The sequence below is a fragment of the Boleophthalmus pectinirostris genome, unplaced genomic scaffold (genome assembly GCF_026225935.1).
Source record: "Boleophthalmus pectinirostris isolate CB_2022bp ecotype Guang Dong unplaced genomic scaffold, ASM2622593v1 HiC_scaffold_20, whole genome shotgun sequence".
NCBI lineage: Eukaryota > Metazoa > Chordata > Actinopteri > Gobiiformes > Gobiidae > Boleophthalmus > Boleophthalmus pectinirostris.
In genome coordinates, this window is record NW_026571153.1 from 32,155,237 (window position 1) to 32,171,777 (window position 16,541).

A 16,541-nucleotide genomic window follows, 5' to 3' on the forward strand; every position below is an offset into this window, starting at 1 on the left:
TGTGATTCATAGAAAAATACAAAAACATAGGCTAACTATTGTACCAGACACGCATCTATCCATGTATCTATCCATCCATCCATCCATGATCTATCATTCTATCTCTATATCTTCTTATTGTAAACTTTTAAAACTTTAAAATTGTAAACTTGATATGAAACAGACTAACCATTCCACACACATTAGACTCTCTTTCGCCTTTATGCCATATGCAAAAGAGTCAAACAAAGAGTGAATTCAGACCCGCATCACTCTGAGTTACATGGAAATACCTGTTACAAAGAGTTCTATTATGTTGCGGTGTGTAGTCAGTAAAAAACACAATTCATATTCAAAAACATTCAAATACAGATGAGGGAGTTGGTTGAGTTCTGAAGTTTGAACACAGACCGTTCAACACAGCAGAGGGAGGAGCACGTAAAAGGTGAGGTGATTGTTTTCAATGATCTTGCAATTCAAATAGAAAAGAGAAAAGTCAGTTGGACCCATTAGAATGTCCTAGAAATGTCCAATCATGAAACTAATAGTGACTGACAGAAAGAAATACTGTAGGTCCTATGTTCCACAAAACTGACTAGTGTGAAATTTAAGTTATAATGTTGTTCCCTCCTCAAAATCAGACCTGGACTTGAGTTTTATTTCATTCACACATGTTTGAGTAATACTTTATTATTAGTCTGGCTACATCTCAAGCTCAAAATGCTCTGTTCCATCTTGTGATGTCATGACGTGGTAGTTTTCGAGTTAACAGCGACATTTTACCTTTACTTCAGCAGAGATAGGCAATTCTAGACCAGAAATTACCAAATGAGTGTCTATAAATGCACATAAGTATCTCGGTTATTAGTCATATTCTGGTTATGTCAGTATTTGGGATACTGCGTTTACATGCGCGCTGAGAAACTGAGATACTCATATTCCTGTGTACATGATCAAATGGAGTGTCCCGGGTTCTGGACATAATTTTACAAATGAGCTTCTTGTGCCGCTGCGGTTCAGCTTCTGTCGAACTAAAGGAACACGACTCAGTGGATTATGTGTGTTCTTTTTGTGACAGAAAAAGTGCTAATGATGGTGAGTCTGTTCTGTGCGTATGTCGTAGGAGATAGTTCATGTTTTAGCTTTCAGCGATCGTACGCATGCACATCATATGAGTGCAGATTGTACGTGTGCAGGTTTAGCACAGCTCTTTATTCTACAGTCATTTCAGTTGTGTGGTCACTTTATTTATGTTGCTCACTTTATTTATGTCGGTCACTTTATTTATGTTGGTCACTTTATTTAAGTCGGTCACTTTATTTATGTCGGTCACTTTATTTATGTTGGCTCACTTTATTTATGTCGGTCACTTTATTTATGTTGGTCACTTTATTTAATGTCGGTCACTTTATTTATGTCGGTCACTTTATTTAAGTCGGTCACTTTATTTATGTCGGTCACTTTATTTATGTCGGTCACTTTATTTATGTCGGTCACTTTATTTATGTCGGTCACTTTATTTATGTCGGTCACTTTATTTATGTCGGTCACTTTATTTATGTCGGTCACTTTATTTATGTCGGTCACTTTATTTAAGTCGCTACGGTTGCGGTGAAAAGACTGGAAAGCATTTGTCTTTTGGATGCATGCACACTCAACTTTATGTAGCAGCAACTGGGATACTGTGTTTACATGTCACAGTGTCCCGGTTACTATCGGAAAATACCAGCTACAGTATCCTGGTTTCTAATAACCGGGATACTGTCATAACCGGGATACTGCGTATACATGCACCATGAAGAAACCGGGATACTCAAAAAACCCGATCATAACCAGGATACTGATGTGCATGTATAAATACTGAGCTGATTCTAGTAAAGGTTTATGGCAGGGATCTCCAAACTTTTTGTGTTAGGAGAGCTACTCATTTTACTACTACCTGTAAGAAATTGATTCAATATAAGAGGACAAGCCTTAGATGTACCGTTAGATGCCTATAAAACATTAAACCATTATCTATTTATTAGTTGACAGAGTTCAAAATAACAATAACAGTGGTAATCAATCAAATTTGAGTTATACGGTACAGTACGTATAATTCAGAAATAACTTTGGCGAGCTACTTGTAATGGGGTGGAGAGCTACTGGTAACTCCCGAGTTACCAGTGGAGTTTGGAGACCAGTGGTTTATGGAGTTTAAAATCACAAGGTGGATGGTGAGTGTTTTCAGTTTGTGAGAAAAACTCAGCCTAAATATGCGGGATTTGTGTGTTTAACTGTATGTGAATGAAACAAAAAAAAACAAAACAAAAAAAAACATAATTTAATCAAACACAAAACACCATTATAACATAGATCAGAAAATAACCTTTAAAGGAACGATGTGAAGGTATAAAAAGGTACAATCACAACTATGCACTATGTACATTTTTGGTTGGGGGCCCATCACCTGCTTGTTTCTATGGAGATGTCATTGCTCTACCTGGAATGTTCCACAGTATGACTTTAAACAACTCTACCTTACATTTATTCAACTACAATTGATTTTATAACTTAACAATACCAAGAAAAACAGGCACTGGGACTGTGAGCGGTGTCGCTTCTCCACAGATCTGACCTATAACTTGGTCTGGGTTGATCTCCATGGAGCTTGAAAATCTTAATGCCATACTGTGAAACATTCCTAATGTCAGATGGGCTGGGTCTGGTTAGTACTGATGCTAGGATCAGGTGATGAATACTGTGCATGTAAATACATTTTAAAAATAAGCCATCAGGAGGAAGAGGCAAATCTTTATTCAAATTTACACACAAATTTACATGGAAATTTGATTATATATATATATATATATATATATATATATATATATATATATATATATATATATAGGGGTGTCAAATTATCGTGTTAATTGTGATTAATTAATTACAGTCATATTTAGCGCGTTATGTTTTTTAATCGCGTTAATCTCATTTTTAATCTCTAACTTTAGTGTTTCTGTATGTGAGTTGCTTTATTATAAAACCTGTTTTTATGTGTTGTTGGGACAACAACACACACACACGCACAAACAAAAAACACATTTATACATTTTTTAATTTCGGCAATTCCACTCATTGTCGGAAACCCACACAAAACACGCGCAGTAAGAGCGACATTTACGGCGTCAGTCGCACAATGGACGAGGTTGAAGAGCCAGTAGAACAGAGGCAGCAGTGCACAGGTAAAAACGCATTCATGTCTTGGAAATTCTTCTCCCGACGTGAAATATAAAAGAAAATAACAAATATAATATCGCCTACAACTTAAATGTCACTGGTGAAAACAACCTGCACAGACTCATGATGTCTGCACTACTGTCCTATACACAAACAAACACACACAAACACACAAACACACAAACACACACACACAACACACACAACATACACACACAAACCCAAACAAACACAAACACACACCTTCATCATCGTCATTAACCTGAGAACGCGCGGACCACATTTCCTTCCGTAGACACTGCGCGGACACCGACGTGCTCCCGTGCGCCGCGTGTGGATCGTGTTTTCTCGCGTACGCTGCGTAAACCGCGCTTCCTCCTGTGCGCCTCTAAACCAGAACTAACACCAAGACTAAAACCAGGACTAATCCAGTCCAGGACTAAACCAGGACTAAACCAGGTCTAAACCAGGTCTAAACCAGGACTAAACCAGAACTAACACCAGGACTAAAACCAGGATTAATCCATTTCAGGACTAAACTAGGACTAAAGTAGGACTAAAGCAGGTCTAAACCAGGACTAAAACAAGGACTAAAACCAGTGATCTCATATATATTTCTCCATCAATAATATTTTTAATATGGTTAAGGAAAGACTGGACTTTTTATTGTCTTTAAGTAGACAAAAGTTATTATGTTCAGATTTCCTCGTCTTTGCTACTTTACAGCAAACAGTTTCTTATTCATGGAGACTTGGGCTCAACAGCCAATTTGAAGAGATTTGTTAAACAATAAATGACTTTATAAAGTCACTTTTTTTAATCTATATCTGCCACAATAATGTAATAATGAATTTAAATGAAAATACCTCAAACTGAAGGCTTTTCTCAGCAATTTTTAGGTGAGATTAAAATGAGATTAATTAGATTAATTAATTACAGATCATAATTAATTAATCTCTAAATTTTTTTATCGCATGACAGCACTATATATATATATATATATATATATATATATATATATATATATATATATATATATATATATATATATATATATATATATATATATATTATATATTTTTTTTTTTTTACTCTTTTATACAGTGTAATTAGTCCTGGTTCAGTCCTGGTTCAGACCTGGTTGAGTCCTGGTTTAGACCTGGTTCAGACCTGGTTCAGACCTGGTTTAGACCAGGTTTAGACCTGGTTCAGTCCTGGTTCAGACCTGGTTGAGTCCTGGTTTAGACCTGGTTCAGATCTGATTCAGACCTGGTTTAGACCAGGTTTAGACCTGGTTCAGTCCTGGTTCAGACCTGGTTGAGTCCTGGTTTAGACCTGGGAAATCTGACATCGCAGCATTAGGACACAGACATGGTAAGAAAACAGACTTTAGGACAGAGCTAAAAATGACCTCACGTGAATGAGCAGTTTTTGTACAGATCCAGATCAAACCAAACTATAGAACAGAGCTGAGCCGATACAGAGAGCGGACGAGAGGCTGTGCTCTGCTGCGGGAGGGCATCCAGATGGAGCACGAACATCCTGCACACACACAAACATTTTATGAATGTTAAGCATTTATCATCCTAATATATTTCCAAATAAAAAAGCCTCAAGCATGTTACATGTTGTTTTTCACTGGACTAGTTTAATATTTATTTTTACGATTCTGGCAATTCACTGAACACGCCACACCTGCCCTCAGTCTGCTCCACTCCACGCCCCACACTTGTACTTGGGCTAAGATTACAGCCTCCCATACATTTTCACTAGAATCATTTGCATGATTTCTGCCCTGGAATTGCTCATCTCGGAACTAAAGGAAAACAACCACTACAAGCTGAAACACAGCATTTTAATCTTTGGAGATGTAGACAGACTAATAATAAAGGATTACTCAAACGTGTGAATGAAACAACTCTAGGTGTGTTTTTGAGGAGGTAACAACATTATAACATGGCTTAAAGTACCTATGACAGATCAGACTACTCATTTTATGAAAACACATTTAAGAAAAATTGAATTGTTTGGCCATTTTTTAGAACTTCCTGGCTGGAAATCACAAATCACGAATTACACTAGGGAATTCCATAACTGTTACCCATTACCTAACCATGTGGTACACTGGGCCAAAAGTCCTCTAATGTGCACAAGAATTGTAAGAAGACTTTTGTTGTTTAAAGTGCCAAAATTGTGCTGAACTTTTGGGCGTAATTCTTCCTAATGTCATCTACTTCTGGTAATTTTCAGCTTATTTTAATTTTCAACTTTTCTTCACAAATTGCTTCTTGATATGTGTAAAACATGTGCACTTTAAAGCTCACAGGAGTCAGTTCTGTGTAATATAGGAGCTTTAAAACAAGCTCACAATATTGGGTGTCACAGAGCGTCATTTTGTCCACTCTTGAAACAGTATTCTACATTTTCTTTTACAGGTTAAGATGGACCCAAGGTTGTTACTTCTTGTTTTGAGTAAGTCACAACCTTATTTTCATTGCTTCATTTTCTTCTTGACTCTTTGAATGACTTATTTACTGTCAAGATGATTATCCACATTCTCCTCTCTTCTTCTTAGGCCTGTGTTCTGTTGCTTTGTGTCAGAAATACGGGTATCACTTTATCAATCTCAACAAAACCTGGCGGGAGGCGCAGTGCTTTTGCAGAGCTAACTACACGGACCTGGTGACTGTGGATGACTGGGCAGAGGCTCAGGGCAGAGTCTGTGGAAATGTGTCCGGAAAGTGCCCAGGGCCATTAGGGGCATGGATCGGCCTTCACCACCGCCAGAAAATGGACAAGGTCTGGCACTGGTCACTACCTGGCCTGGAGTACAATAAAAGTCAGACAAACTGGTTCACGGGTGAAGGTGGAAATAAACAATATTGTGGGTTTCTGAGGGATGGCGAGTTGCACGATGGAAGCTGTGAGAAGTCTCTCAATTTTATCTGCTACAACAGTGAGTACATTTACATAAGGCTGGGCAATTTTTCTCCAAAAATTCACCCACTGATTAAAAATGTTGCTGTTGTAAGAGGATTTGTATAATTGTTTGAATTCAGGTTGTATTACTGTAAATAGTAAACTCCTGTTTGTTAAAATGTTCATTATTTATGATTAGTATAAAAGCTAAATGCAGCTAAATTTCTGATGTATTGAGGAGGGATCATGTTTAAGATTTGGGGGAATTTTATGAATGAGATGAAACAAACTGATCCTAACAGTATTGGGGCTGCATTCAACATGAAGCTGATATGGGGCAAAAGAAGTGATTTGCATTTTCACTAAATTTAATTCAGCGTCACAGATTTCAGGGCCATCAGCTCTGGCCAGGTGCTAAACTCTTTTCTCTTCACATGAAGGAATCTCAGCACTTTAAAAGCTCTGCACCCTAAGGCTGCACAGAGCTGCCTCTCCAGCATTTCCAATGCAAGAAGGTGGAAATAAAAAAAAAAAATAAATAAAAAAAATTGAACTTAAAATTCAATTAATCCGTGTAACTTTTTTGCCCCATCATAAATTTATGTCTACATGGCCTCTAAAATTCAGATAATTTGATTAATAAGATATCCTTATCCTTAAGCAGATCTGCTCTTGGGTGTGTGTTCAGATGCACAAGACAAATCTGATCATTAAAAACATCAAAAGACATCAAGATTCAATGATTTTCTGTCATTCTGTCAAAAGTAAACACAAAATTTACACATGTATCAGTTAATGGATTTTTCAGTCTTTACAGAAGACATATTGGCTGTGTTCAGACTGCAGCCTAAAATGACCCAAATCCGATTTTTTGGCTCCTATGTTCCTGTATCTGATCTTTTAATGTCAGTCTGAACCACACAGATCCGATTTTTTCAAATGTGACCCAGGCCACTTCGAAATGTGCTCCTGAAACCGATACATATCTGATCTTTTGACATGTGACTTCAGTCTGAACGGCCAAAGTGCATTCATCCACCTACACCTTATCAACAAGCCACAATCGTCATTATTCTGCGCTGAAGTCGGCGAAAATTGTTAATGAACTCCGTGTCACTGAAGCAAAGCACATCACCACTCACCACTCTTGGCTCCGTCTCCACATCCACATGTTCCTTTCAACGGACGTCGCTGCCGCTGCCCCACAAAACACCACGGTCAAAAACCTCGTCCTTCTCCTTCTCAATCTCCTCCTTAAAACAAGTAAGTTGTTCATGTTCTGGCTCCGGTACGAGAGGAACTTTAAAATCTCCAGGTGCTCGATGCTGCGTCCATGTTTGGACAACTTCTGTGAACACAGAGACGCTCGCTGCGGTTGATGTCGTCGTGTCTTCAGTGCACATGCAGGACACTTTTGGGCCGTTTAATGTTCACACTGGAGTCACATACAAGTTACATTTAATTGGAAATGTGAACGACCTCAAAAAAATATCGGATTTCACAAAAAAATCGGAATTGAGCGTTAACCCTGCAGTCTGAACGTAGTCATTGTTTTTGTGTTGCTCTTTGTTATAATCCATGACACGTGTGGATTATTACCTCCGCCAAGGAGGTTATGTTTTTGCCGGCGTTTGTCTGTTTGTTTGTTTGTTTGTCTGTTTGTTTGTTTGTTTGTTTGTCTGTTAGCAACATAACTCAAAAAGTTATGGACCGATTTTGATGAAATTTTCAGGATTTGTTGGAAATGTGAAAAGGAAGAACTGATTTCATTTTGGGGCTGATCCGGAAGAAACCCTGGATTCTGGATCACTTTGAAATTTTAGTTAACATTGTGGTAAATGGGGCCAAAAATTGTGTTTCTCAATATCTTGGTTAATTATTGACCAAACCCCATGAAATCAGACTCAGGGATGGACAATGGGATCCTCTTTCATATTCCAAATTGAAAGATACGAGACAAATATTTATGGAAAACACAATTAATATGAGGGGGACTGTAGTCCTTGGCGGAGGTCTGCGCTCTCTGAGTGCTTTTCTAGTTATGTTATAATTTGGACATTTCAAATCACAATATTGATCTAAAATGACAAAAAGAAACAAGTTCACTAACTGAGTTGCTCAGTGGGAGTTGAAATCCTACATGTGCCACAGATTAAGAAAATCATATGAGTTAGTACAGAGCAGTGGGTGTACTGGTGGCAGTGAAAACAGAGGTAGATCAGAGCAGTGACACCTGGAATACAGAAGAATAAAGAGACTCAAACATGTATAAATCCTTCTAAATACAATTTTACAGGATAAAAGAGAAGGGGAAACAACTAGAACATGTTCAAAAGCTCTAAAACGTATACTCTGCTTTAACATTTCTCTTTCCTTTTTGCTTTTGCCACATTAGTTTGGGCTTTTTGCATTATTTTCATTGTCATAAGTTGCACAGTTGTCAAACATTTAGAAACAATTTAGTCGTATCAAACCATACTTTCATTAGTTTTGACGCAAGCGTTGAACCCTGTGAAATTCCACTAGCTACTTTTAAAATTTCAGGTTTTTCATTATTTGTCTCAACATAGTGCTGTCAGTTTTGGAGATAGCTTTATAACCATGCATGCACAGGTCCTCTGAAGCCACACTTTTCTAGTTTTTGTAATAGATTATTATGATGAAGGGTATCAAAAGCCTTCTTAAGGTCAATGAAGACACCTACACTGTATTTCTTTCAAAACGAATTATCTGTTCACCCACAGATTCTGTTAATACTTCTGAGAAGAAGAACTGGTTGGGAGCTCTGCAGTTCTGCCGGGACCACCACACTGACCTGACAGGACCACATTTAACAAGACCATGTGGTGAATACTGGATAGGGCTTTTCAAAGACTCCTGGGGCTGGTCAAATGGAAGCAACTCCTCTTTCCGAAACTGGGATGCTTCTGAAATGGTTTTAAATGACAACTGGAACCCACAAACCAACCAGTGTGCCATCATAGGAGCGCAGAAGAAGTGGAGGAGTGAAGACTGTACAGAGACACGTCCCTTTATCTGCTACGACGGTGAGTAAAAGTTAAAATGCAAAAAGGCAAACAGTCATCTAATCGAAGCCCGTATCATCAGCTTCAACAAGCACCGGCACAAGTAGAACTAAACTAAATACACTTTTTTCATGTATATGGTGTTTTAATAGCATCATCTACTGTTCCTAGTGTAGCAGAGAGGGGACTTCAAAGGGGGTACCCCCACTTTTATTTATTTATTTAATTATTTACAACACAGGTAAGTCTGGCTTAAACACAGGACAAAGGCATTAAAGTGGAAAAATATACGGTTCTTTATTTTTGTTAATATAAAAAGAGCTCATTTTACACATTTTCTTTTAAAATGATACACATTCACATTTTTAGATGCAAAGTGCTAGGTGCGTGGCTTCACTGTTAGGACTTTAGATGTTTTAAAGTGCACTATCTGCTATTGCACACCCCCCCTAGCCGATCCTATAGCAATTATACTCCCACTACAGATAAAAGAAACTACAGAATCACTGAGAAAATTTAAGGGACTTGGACTTTGAAAATTTGGAGAGTTTGAGAGCAGAATCTAGCAGCAGCAGCAGCATAATCTGCCACACAGAGATACATCAATTAATACATGCCAACAAAAGCCACCACCCCCAAACATGCATCACCCAGAGCCTCTACCTGGTTTCTAGTATAGGCGTATTCTACATTAGGAGCGGCCGCCGTCTCCGCCTGCTCCAGACACCACCTTTAGATTTAATCAGAAACAAGGCATTAAAACAAGTTCTAACACTGAAGGAACAACTCCAGTACACCGAAAGCCCTGACTGCCCCACTACGGCCTGTGCAGCCTTTTCTAATCGCTTAATCAGTGACGCCGGGAGCCACGCACAGCGACGCACAGGTGGATGCCTTCACGGACGCACCACAGCCAGAATAGTCTAACCACCCGGTTATACTAGTCATTTTTTTGGTCAATTTTAGTGCAAAGTAAGTAAATTTGAAGCTTTCTGTTCAAAAATCTGTGTGTTCTCCCTCCAGTGGCCAGTGCAACTAAAGTCAGGTGCCTTAAAGAAGAACACATACTGTAGTAATAATCTATGACACCAGTGGATCGCTAGGTTATCATTTTTAGAAAGTTTGCCGTGGTGACTGATAGGAACTTACATCGCCGTAAATGTCATCACAACAAAGAGTGATGAATAATGATGCGTAATGATTGGCACGAAGTCCGATTTTGGGTTTGCTTTGTCATCAAAGGAAAATGTAGACAATGATTTCTCTTAAAACTAATCAGATTAAACATGAGTGACTCTTACCTGCACAGGTGGGATTTAAAACAGATAGATTGTGTAGATTTTGCCTTAATTCTGTAATGGGTGTAAAATTCCTCAGTCGTCCAGGTAAAATTCGGGGCAAAAAGAGAAATTCATTTTGTCAAATGGACAAAAGTTTATGTGGTCGAAAACATTTCACAGCTCGTCCAAACGCTGGTGGACACTTCCATATATCGGCCTGAGGGGAGGAGCTAACTACAATGAAACTACTCTGAAACTAAAGTAGATGTTTTTGTTTTGTTTTGTAGTAGTAGTAGTAGTAGTAGTAGTAGTAGTAGTAGTAGTAGTAGTTGAAGTTGGAGTATTTTCATTTCGACTAGAACTAAAGAAGCAGAGTGGATGAGCTGCAAAACAGACCAAATAAACTTTTGCCCAGTTGACAAATTGAATTTCTCCTTTTGCCATTGTTTTATTTATTATTAATTCTTGCACTTTGATGGAGCAGCTCTGAATTTCATTATACTGTTGTATAATGACAATAAAGGCTTTCTGTTCTATTAATTCTGCAACATTTGGACATCTGGTTTACTTTTTTCCTTCTATCATCAAAAAAACGGCTTGGAGATGTTTGTGAAAAATAGACGTTATTATAAAGCCCTATAAATATATATGTAATGTTTACGTGATAGTGACAGTTTAAATGATGAGAAATGGATAAAACAGTGAAAGTAGAATGTGTTATGACTAAAGTGCCAATGTTGTAGCTACATAACAGCTGAATCACTCGTGTCAATGTAATAAACACAGAAATCATTGATTTAATTTTAGTTTGTGATTTTATTTTCTACAATTCATATTTCTAAACAGTCACTTAATGATATGAACAGTGTTAAGCAAGATCGGAATTGAGATTGTTTCTCTTCAGTCTGCTCTGTCTCTGCCTCATTAATACACCATTGAATAAGAGTGTAACGGCACACAAAAATCACAGTTCAGTACATACCTCGGTTTTGAGGTCACAGTTTGGTTCATTTTCGGTACAGTTTGGGAACAACATGCAAAACTGTTTGTGTGTTTATTAAACCAACAATTTGTTTTAACATTACACAAACATGAACACGAAATAAATGCAAAGTCCTGCTTGGTTCTCAAATAAGCAACAATTGTATGAAATATTAGTTAAAAAAATTCTAAGCAGTAAACAAAACTTTTCAAAAAGTAAAGCACAGCAATAACAGAAAGAGAGGGCTGCGGCGAGACCACCATAGTGTTGTGAGGATTCACATGTTTGGAGGGACGTAGTGAAGACGGGGGGCAATTGCTGTCAAGGCGACTGCTCTAACTATAAAGTGCTGCGGGAAACACTGCCCCAACCACAGACGAGGTCCTCATGAATATTAAAGAGCCGATCCTCCATGTAGCACATGTAGTGGCGGAATGTAAACACTCAAAAATTGCTCAAATTCACTCGTGCACAGCCCTGCACCGAACCGAACATCCCGTACTGAAATAGTTCAGCACAAATACATGTACAGTTACACCCCTAGTATTTAATGCTTGTCGACAATACACAAACTTACAGGTTTTGAATCGTTATGAAACTGTTATTTATCATTTAATTTAAGGCAAGTAAAGAAAATATACTGATGTAATTAATAGATTCATAGATTAATTAATGTACCGTTTGATTAACATTCGCTGAAGTTTTATAAATCCAGTAAAAGGCTCAGGGTTTCTTGTCACATTGTGTCATGTCACATCCCGGTGTACAACAATAATCCACAATCTCTGAAACTCCATGAAGTTTGTTCATTACGGTTCGATGCCATTCATTTCTATGGGAATTCTTTGCTTGTCCACTGCCAGTGTGGGGTGTGGAGGTGCATGCTTGGATTGCATGACGACAACAGCAGGAGCTCTATAGTTTTGCCTTGTTTTGTTACTGTGGCCAGAATCTTGATGGTAACACATATGGGTCCAGTCAAGTGGTAAAGGAGGGAAACAGGGGCAGATTTTTGACATTCAAATGTTTCTTATTCAGAAACTAGAGGGACTATTGAAATAAGTAAAGTATCAGAATGTAGGAAAGAGTTACACTCCAACAGGGTCAAGTTAAACCTGTGATATTCTTTCAAGTTGTGGACAAAAAATTTAAAAACTCATGTCAGTAACAGAGGGAATGAAATATGCAGCACTTTTTGGGCAATAAATCCAAACAGTGATAACTCTTGGTTCTCACTTCCATATCCTTAACAAACTGGTTTGAATATTTGCTTCATATAGTTTTCTACCATATGGTACAAGATTAGGTTGAAAAACCTGAAAGGTCATGTTAACGGAGGGAAAATTGTACAAACAAGTAGAAGGTGCAGGATTTTACATCATTTGTCAACTTTTTTTCTTCCGAATACTTTAACATTACTTCAAAATGAAAGAAAACTATTTCTATAAAATATGTCAGTCCTTCCAAGCAAATTTTTATCATTTTAAATACATAAAAAAAAATAAAAATCCTGTACCTTCATCAACAGTTCAAAGATGGAATAACACAAGATATGATGAAATACATCCATTTATTGACATGATTTGCAGGTCTTTGAAAATTAAATAATTAAATTAATTAAATAATAATTAAATAATTTTTGTTCCATGTTTCATACATGGTCTGTTTAAAACATATGGAACTTTAGAACCAAAAATGGTACAGAAAAAAGGTCAACAGTTTCATAAACTAGAGTACATATGTATCTGTTCAATACATTTTTATATCAGATGCATTAACTTGAATTTTTGGCCTTGATGTTTACTTCTGTTTGACCGGGCCCATAAATGACTGTACTTTTTTCTCCTAAACTACAATTTTGAAACCATTTGCTCAGTTATTGAATCCTGGCCTCACCGTGACCTTTGCCTTCTCTCACCAGACTTCATGATCCTGATCAAAGAGAATATGACCTGGGAGGAGGCCCTGTACTACTGCCGCCGGAACCACCGCGATCTGGCAGTGATGAGCAACGAGCAGCTGTGCAGGATGGCCCGGGAGAGAGCCCACATGGCGGACAGCGAGTTCGTGTGGGTGGGGCTGCACTACACCTGCTTCCTGGAGGCGTGGATCTGGGTGGACGGGAACTACGTGTACAATTCAAAATGGGACGGGAAGGAGCCCAGCCAGTGCGGTTTTAACGGAGCCATGGCGCGGGGAGGGAATAAGTGGTTCGGAAAGCCAACCGAAAACAAGTATAATTTTATCTGTTTGGTTTAGTGGTGAAAATTTCAGTTTGATCATTCACCAATCTTAGCATACATTTGTTGTGTTTAGAAGTAAAGGTAGAAATATGCACTACCAGTCCAAAGTTTTAGAACACCACACAGTTTTTTACGGTTTCCTGTTGACCAAACGTATTCTAAACTTTTGATTGATGAATGTGTCCACCTTTGACTCGTGGCTCGTTCTTTTTACAATAGAAATCAAATATTCTTCACAAAATTCTTCCCAAGTCTGTTGCAGAAGTTTCCATAAATGTGTGGCACTTGTAGGTTGCTTCACTCTTCTGTCCAGTTCATCCCAAACCAGCTCGATGGGGTTTAAGTCTGGACACTGTGCTGCTGCTGGACACTCCATGTTTTCAAGATCACTATCATATTCTTTTTTTCCTGAGGTCGTTTTTGCAGAACTTGGATTTGTGTTTTGTATCTTTTACTTTTTTTAACCTGTCTGTTCAGGTCTTACCTTTAACCCTTTCAAGTTCTTCATTGAACTTGCACGACTTGAATTCCAATAAATAACTGGAAAAATTAGGGTGCTCTAAAACTTTTGACCGGTAGTGTAGTTAAAGTCTATGGGCAGGCATTATGCAAAATCAGGATTTTTTTTTTATTTTATTTATTTTTTTTTAGCTTTCTACCATGTTATAACATTGTTTTCATTAAAAACATGCCTGAAGAAGTTTTAGATGCAGTTTATTCCATGTTTGAGAAATCTATCTAACAGGCCATATTCAAACTCTCGTAATGGAGTGTGTATACATGCACATCAGTATCCCGGTTATTAGCCATATCCCGGTTATTGCAGTATTCGGGATACTGTGTATACATGTGCACTGAGAAACCGGGACACTCATATCCCTGTGCACATGATCAAATGAAATGGAGTATTCCAATATCTTACAGATATTACAGATATTTTTGCACAAGCGCAAAAATTACATATTTAATAAACCATAAAAAATACAAGCAAACATGAGCTCCTTAAGCAGAGAAGCAGCAGGAGATTCCTAACCAGCGGTAAGGAGCTATGAGGTATCCCACAATCCACTGCACAGATCAAACCAAACGTTTCCAAATACACTGCAGCAGATTAATAATTCAAATATTCTGCATAAATAAACTCAACTTATCAACATATAAACCATAACCAATAGAGTCACATCAGACCGTTTGATCATATAATACAGCTTTGCACACATTTGTTTACATTTTACAGAAAAGAAACTTAAAACCACATGGCTCATTTGCATAAACTGTAAGTGCTGAAAAAAAAACATGCATTTTTTCATAACAGGGATACTGCCTTTTAAGGGATACTGTGTATACATGCAGCATGACAAAACCGGGATAATCAGAAAACCCGATCATAACCAGGATACTGATGTGCATGTATACGCACTCATGTTTAGTAGTGATTGTGCTCTAAAGGGTGAGTGACTTAGCGGAGAGAGCAACAGGAGAAGAGACTCAGCATCAAAAACAATCAAAAGATGAAAAAGTGAATAGAGCATTTTCAAAACAATACAAATGCTAGGGTGATGTGAATGTGTTGTGTGTTAACAGTTAATATCTCACACAAGTGTAATAACCTCTTTAAAACAAATGAATGGATAATAAAATAAAATGGAAGATAAAAGTACAGATTTTTGATCTGAGAATTTACCTTTTGGATATTTCAAGGGTTAATCGAACAGCTTAATCAGTAGTGGGGTGACCAGATGTCTGAAAAATTTGGGACAATCCTGAAATCTAAGCTGCAGAACTCCGAATTACACTAAAACAGAATTCTGAGTAGTTGTTTTCTGAAAAACATTAGAAAACTGTTCATTGAGAGCCCCAGAGAGCATCTAGACGCTCTGTTCTCAAGGCGTACATTTGCCTTGATCGCCTCCTCATTCCAGGGAAGAGCGCCTCACTGAAACTGTGTTCAGACCAGAGCGTCAAAAAACGCCCGAGACGCCTCTATTTGTACGCCTTTAGACGCCCCTGACGTGCGTGTTTGATGCCGTGGACGAACAGGAGAAAAATACTTGACGTGCGTCCGTTGCCCTGGAAACAAGCGCCGAAACAATGGCAGACCAGACTGAGAGAGACTTTAGTGTTTTTATTTCATTAAACCATCAGCGCAGGAGATCGGGTCCATGACTGCGGCGTATGTATACTCCACTAGTGACACTGGTCCAGTCCTGATCTAGTCCCAGGCTAGTCCCCGTGTAGTCCTGGTTTAACCCTGGTCTAGTCCTGGTCTAGTCCTGGTCTGGTCTCGGTCTAGTCCCCGTGTAGTCCTGGTTTAACCCTGGTCTAGTCCCGGTCTAGTCCTGGTCTGGTCTCGGTCTAGTCCCCGTGTAGTCCTGGTTTAACCCTGGTCTAGTCCTGGTCTAGTCCCCATGTAGTCCTGGTTTAGTCCTGGTCTAGTCCCGGTCTAGTCCCCGTGTAGTCCTGGTTTAGTCCTGGTCTAGTCCCGGTCTAGTCCCCGTGTAGTCCTGGTTTAGTCCTGGTCTAGTCCCGGTCTAGTCCCCGTGTAGTCCTGGTTTAGTCCTGGTCTAGTCCCGGTCTAGTCCCCGTGTAGTCCTGGTTTAGTCCTGGTCTAGTCCCGGTCTAGTCCCCATGTAGTCCTGGTTTAGTCCTGGTCTAGTCCCGGTCTAGTCCCCGTGTAGTCCTGGTTTAGTCCTGGTCTAGTCCCGGTCTAGTCCCCGTGTAGTCCTGGTTTAGTCCTGGTCTAGTCCCGGTCTAGTCCCCGTGTAGTCCTGGTTTAGTCCTGGTCTAGTCCCGGTCTAGTCCCGGTTTAGTCCTGGTTTAGTCCCGGTCTAGTCCCGGTCAAGTCCTGGTCTAGTCCCGGTCTAGTCCCGGTTTAGTCCCGGTCTAGTCCCGG

General features: G+C 38.8%; 1 protein-coding gene across 1 annotated transcript; it reads left to right on the forward strand.

Annotated features, from left to right (window-relative positions):
- Positions 1 to 397: 397 nt before the first annotated feature.
- On the forward strand, positions 398 to 16,273 carry LOC129409809 (C-type mannose receptor 2-like). Its single transcript, XM_055156570.1, has 5 exons — positions 398 to 424; positions 5,634 to 5,670; positions 5,774 to 6,154; positions 8,862 to 9,164; positions 13,327 to 16,273. The coding sequence occupies exons 2-5, from the start codon at positions 5,640 to 5,642 to the stop codon at positions 13,662 to 13,664; spliced, it is 1,053 nt and encodes a 350-aa protein (XP_055012545.1). The 5' UTR covers positions 398 to 424; positions 5,634 to 5,639; the 3' UTR covers positions 13,665 to 16,273.
- The last annotated feature ends 268 nt before the right edge of the window (positions 16,274 to 16,541 follow it).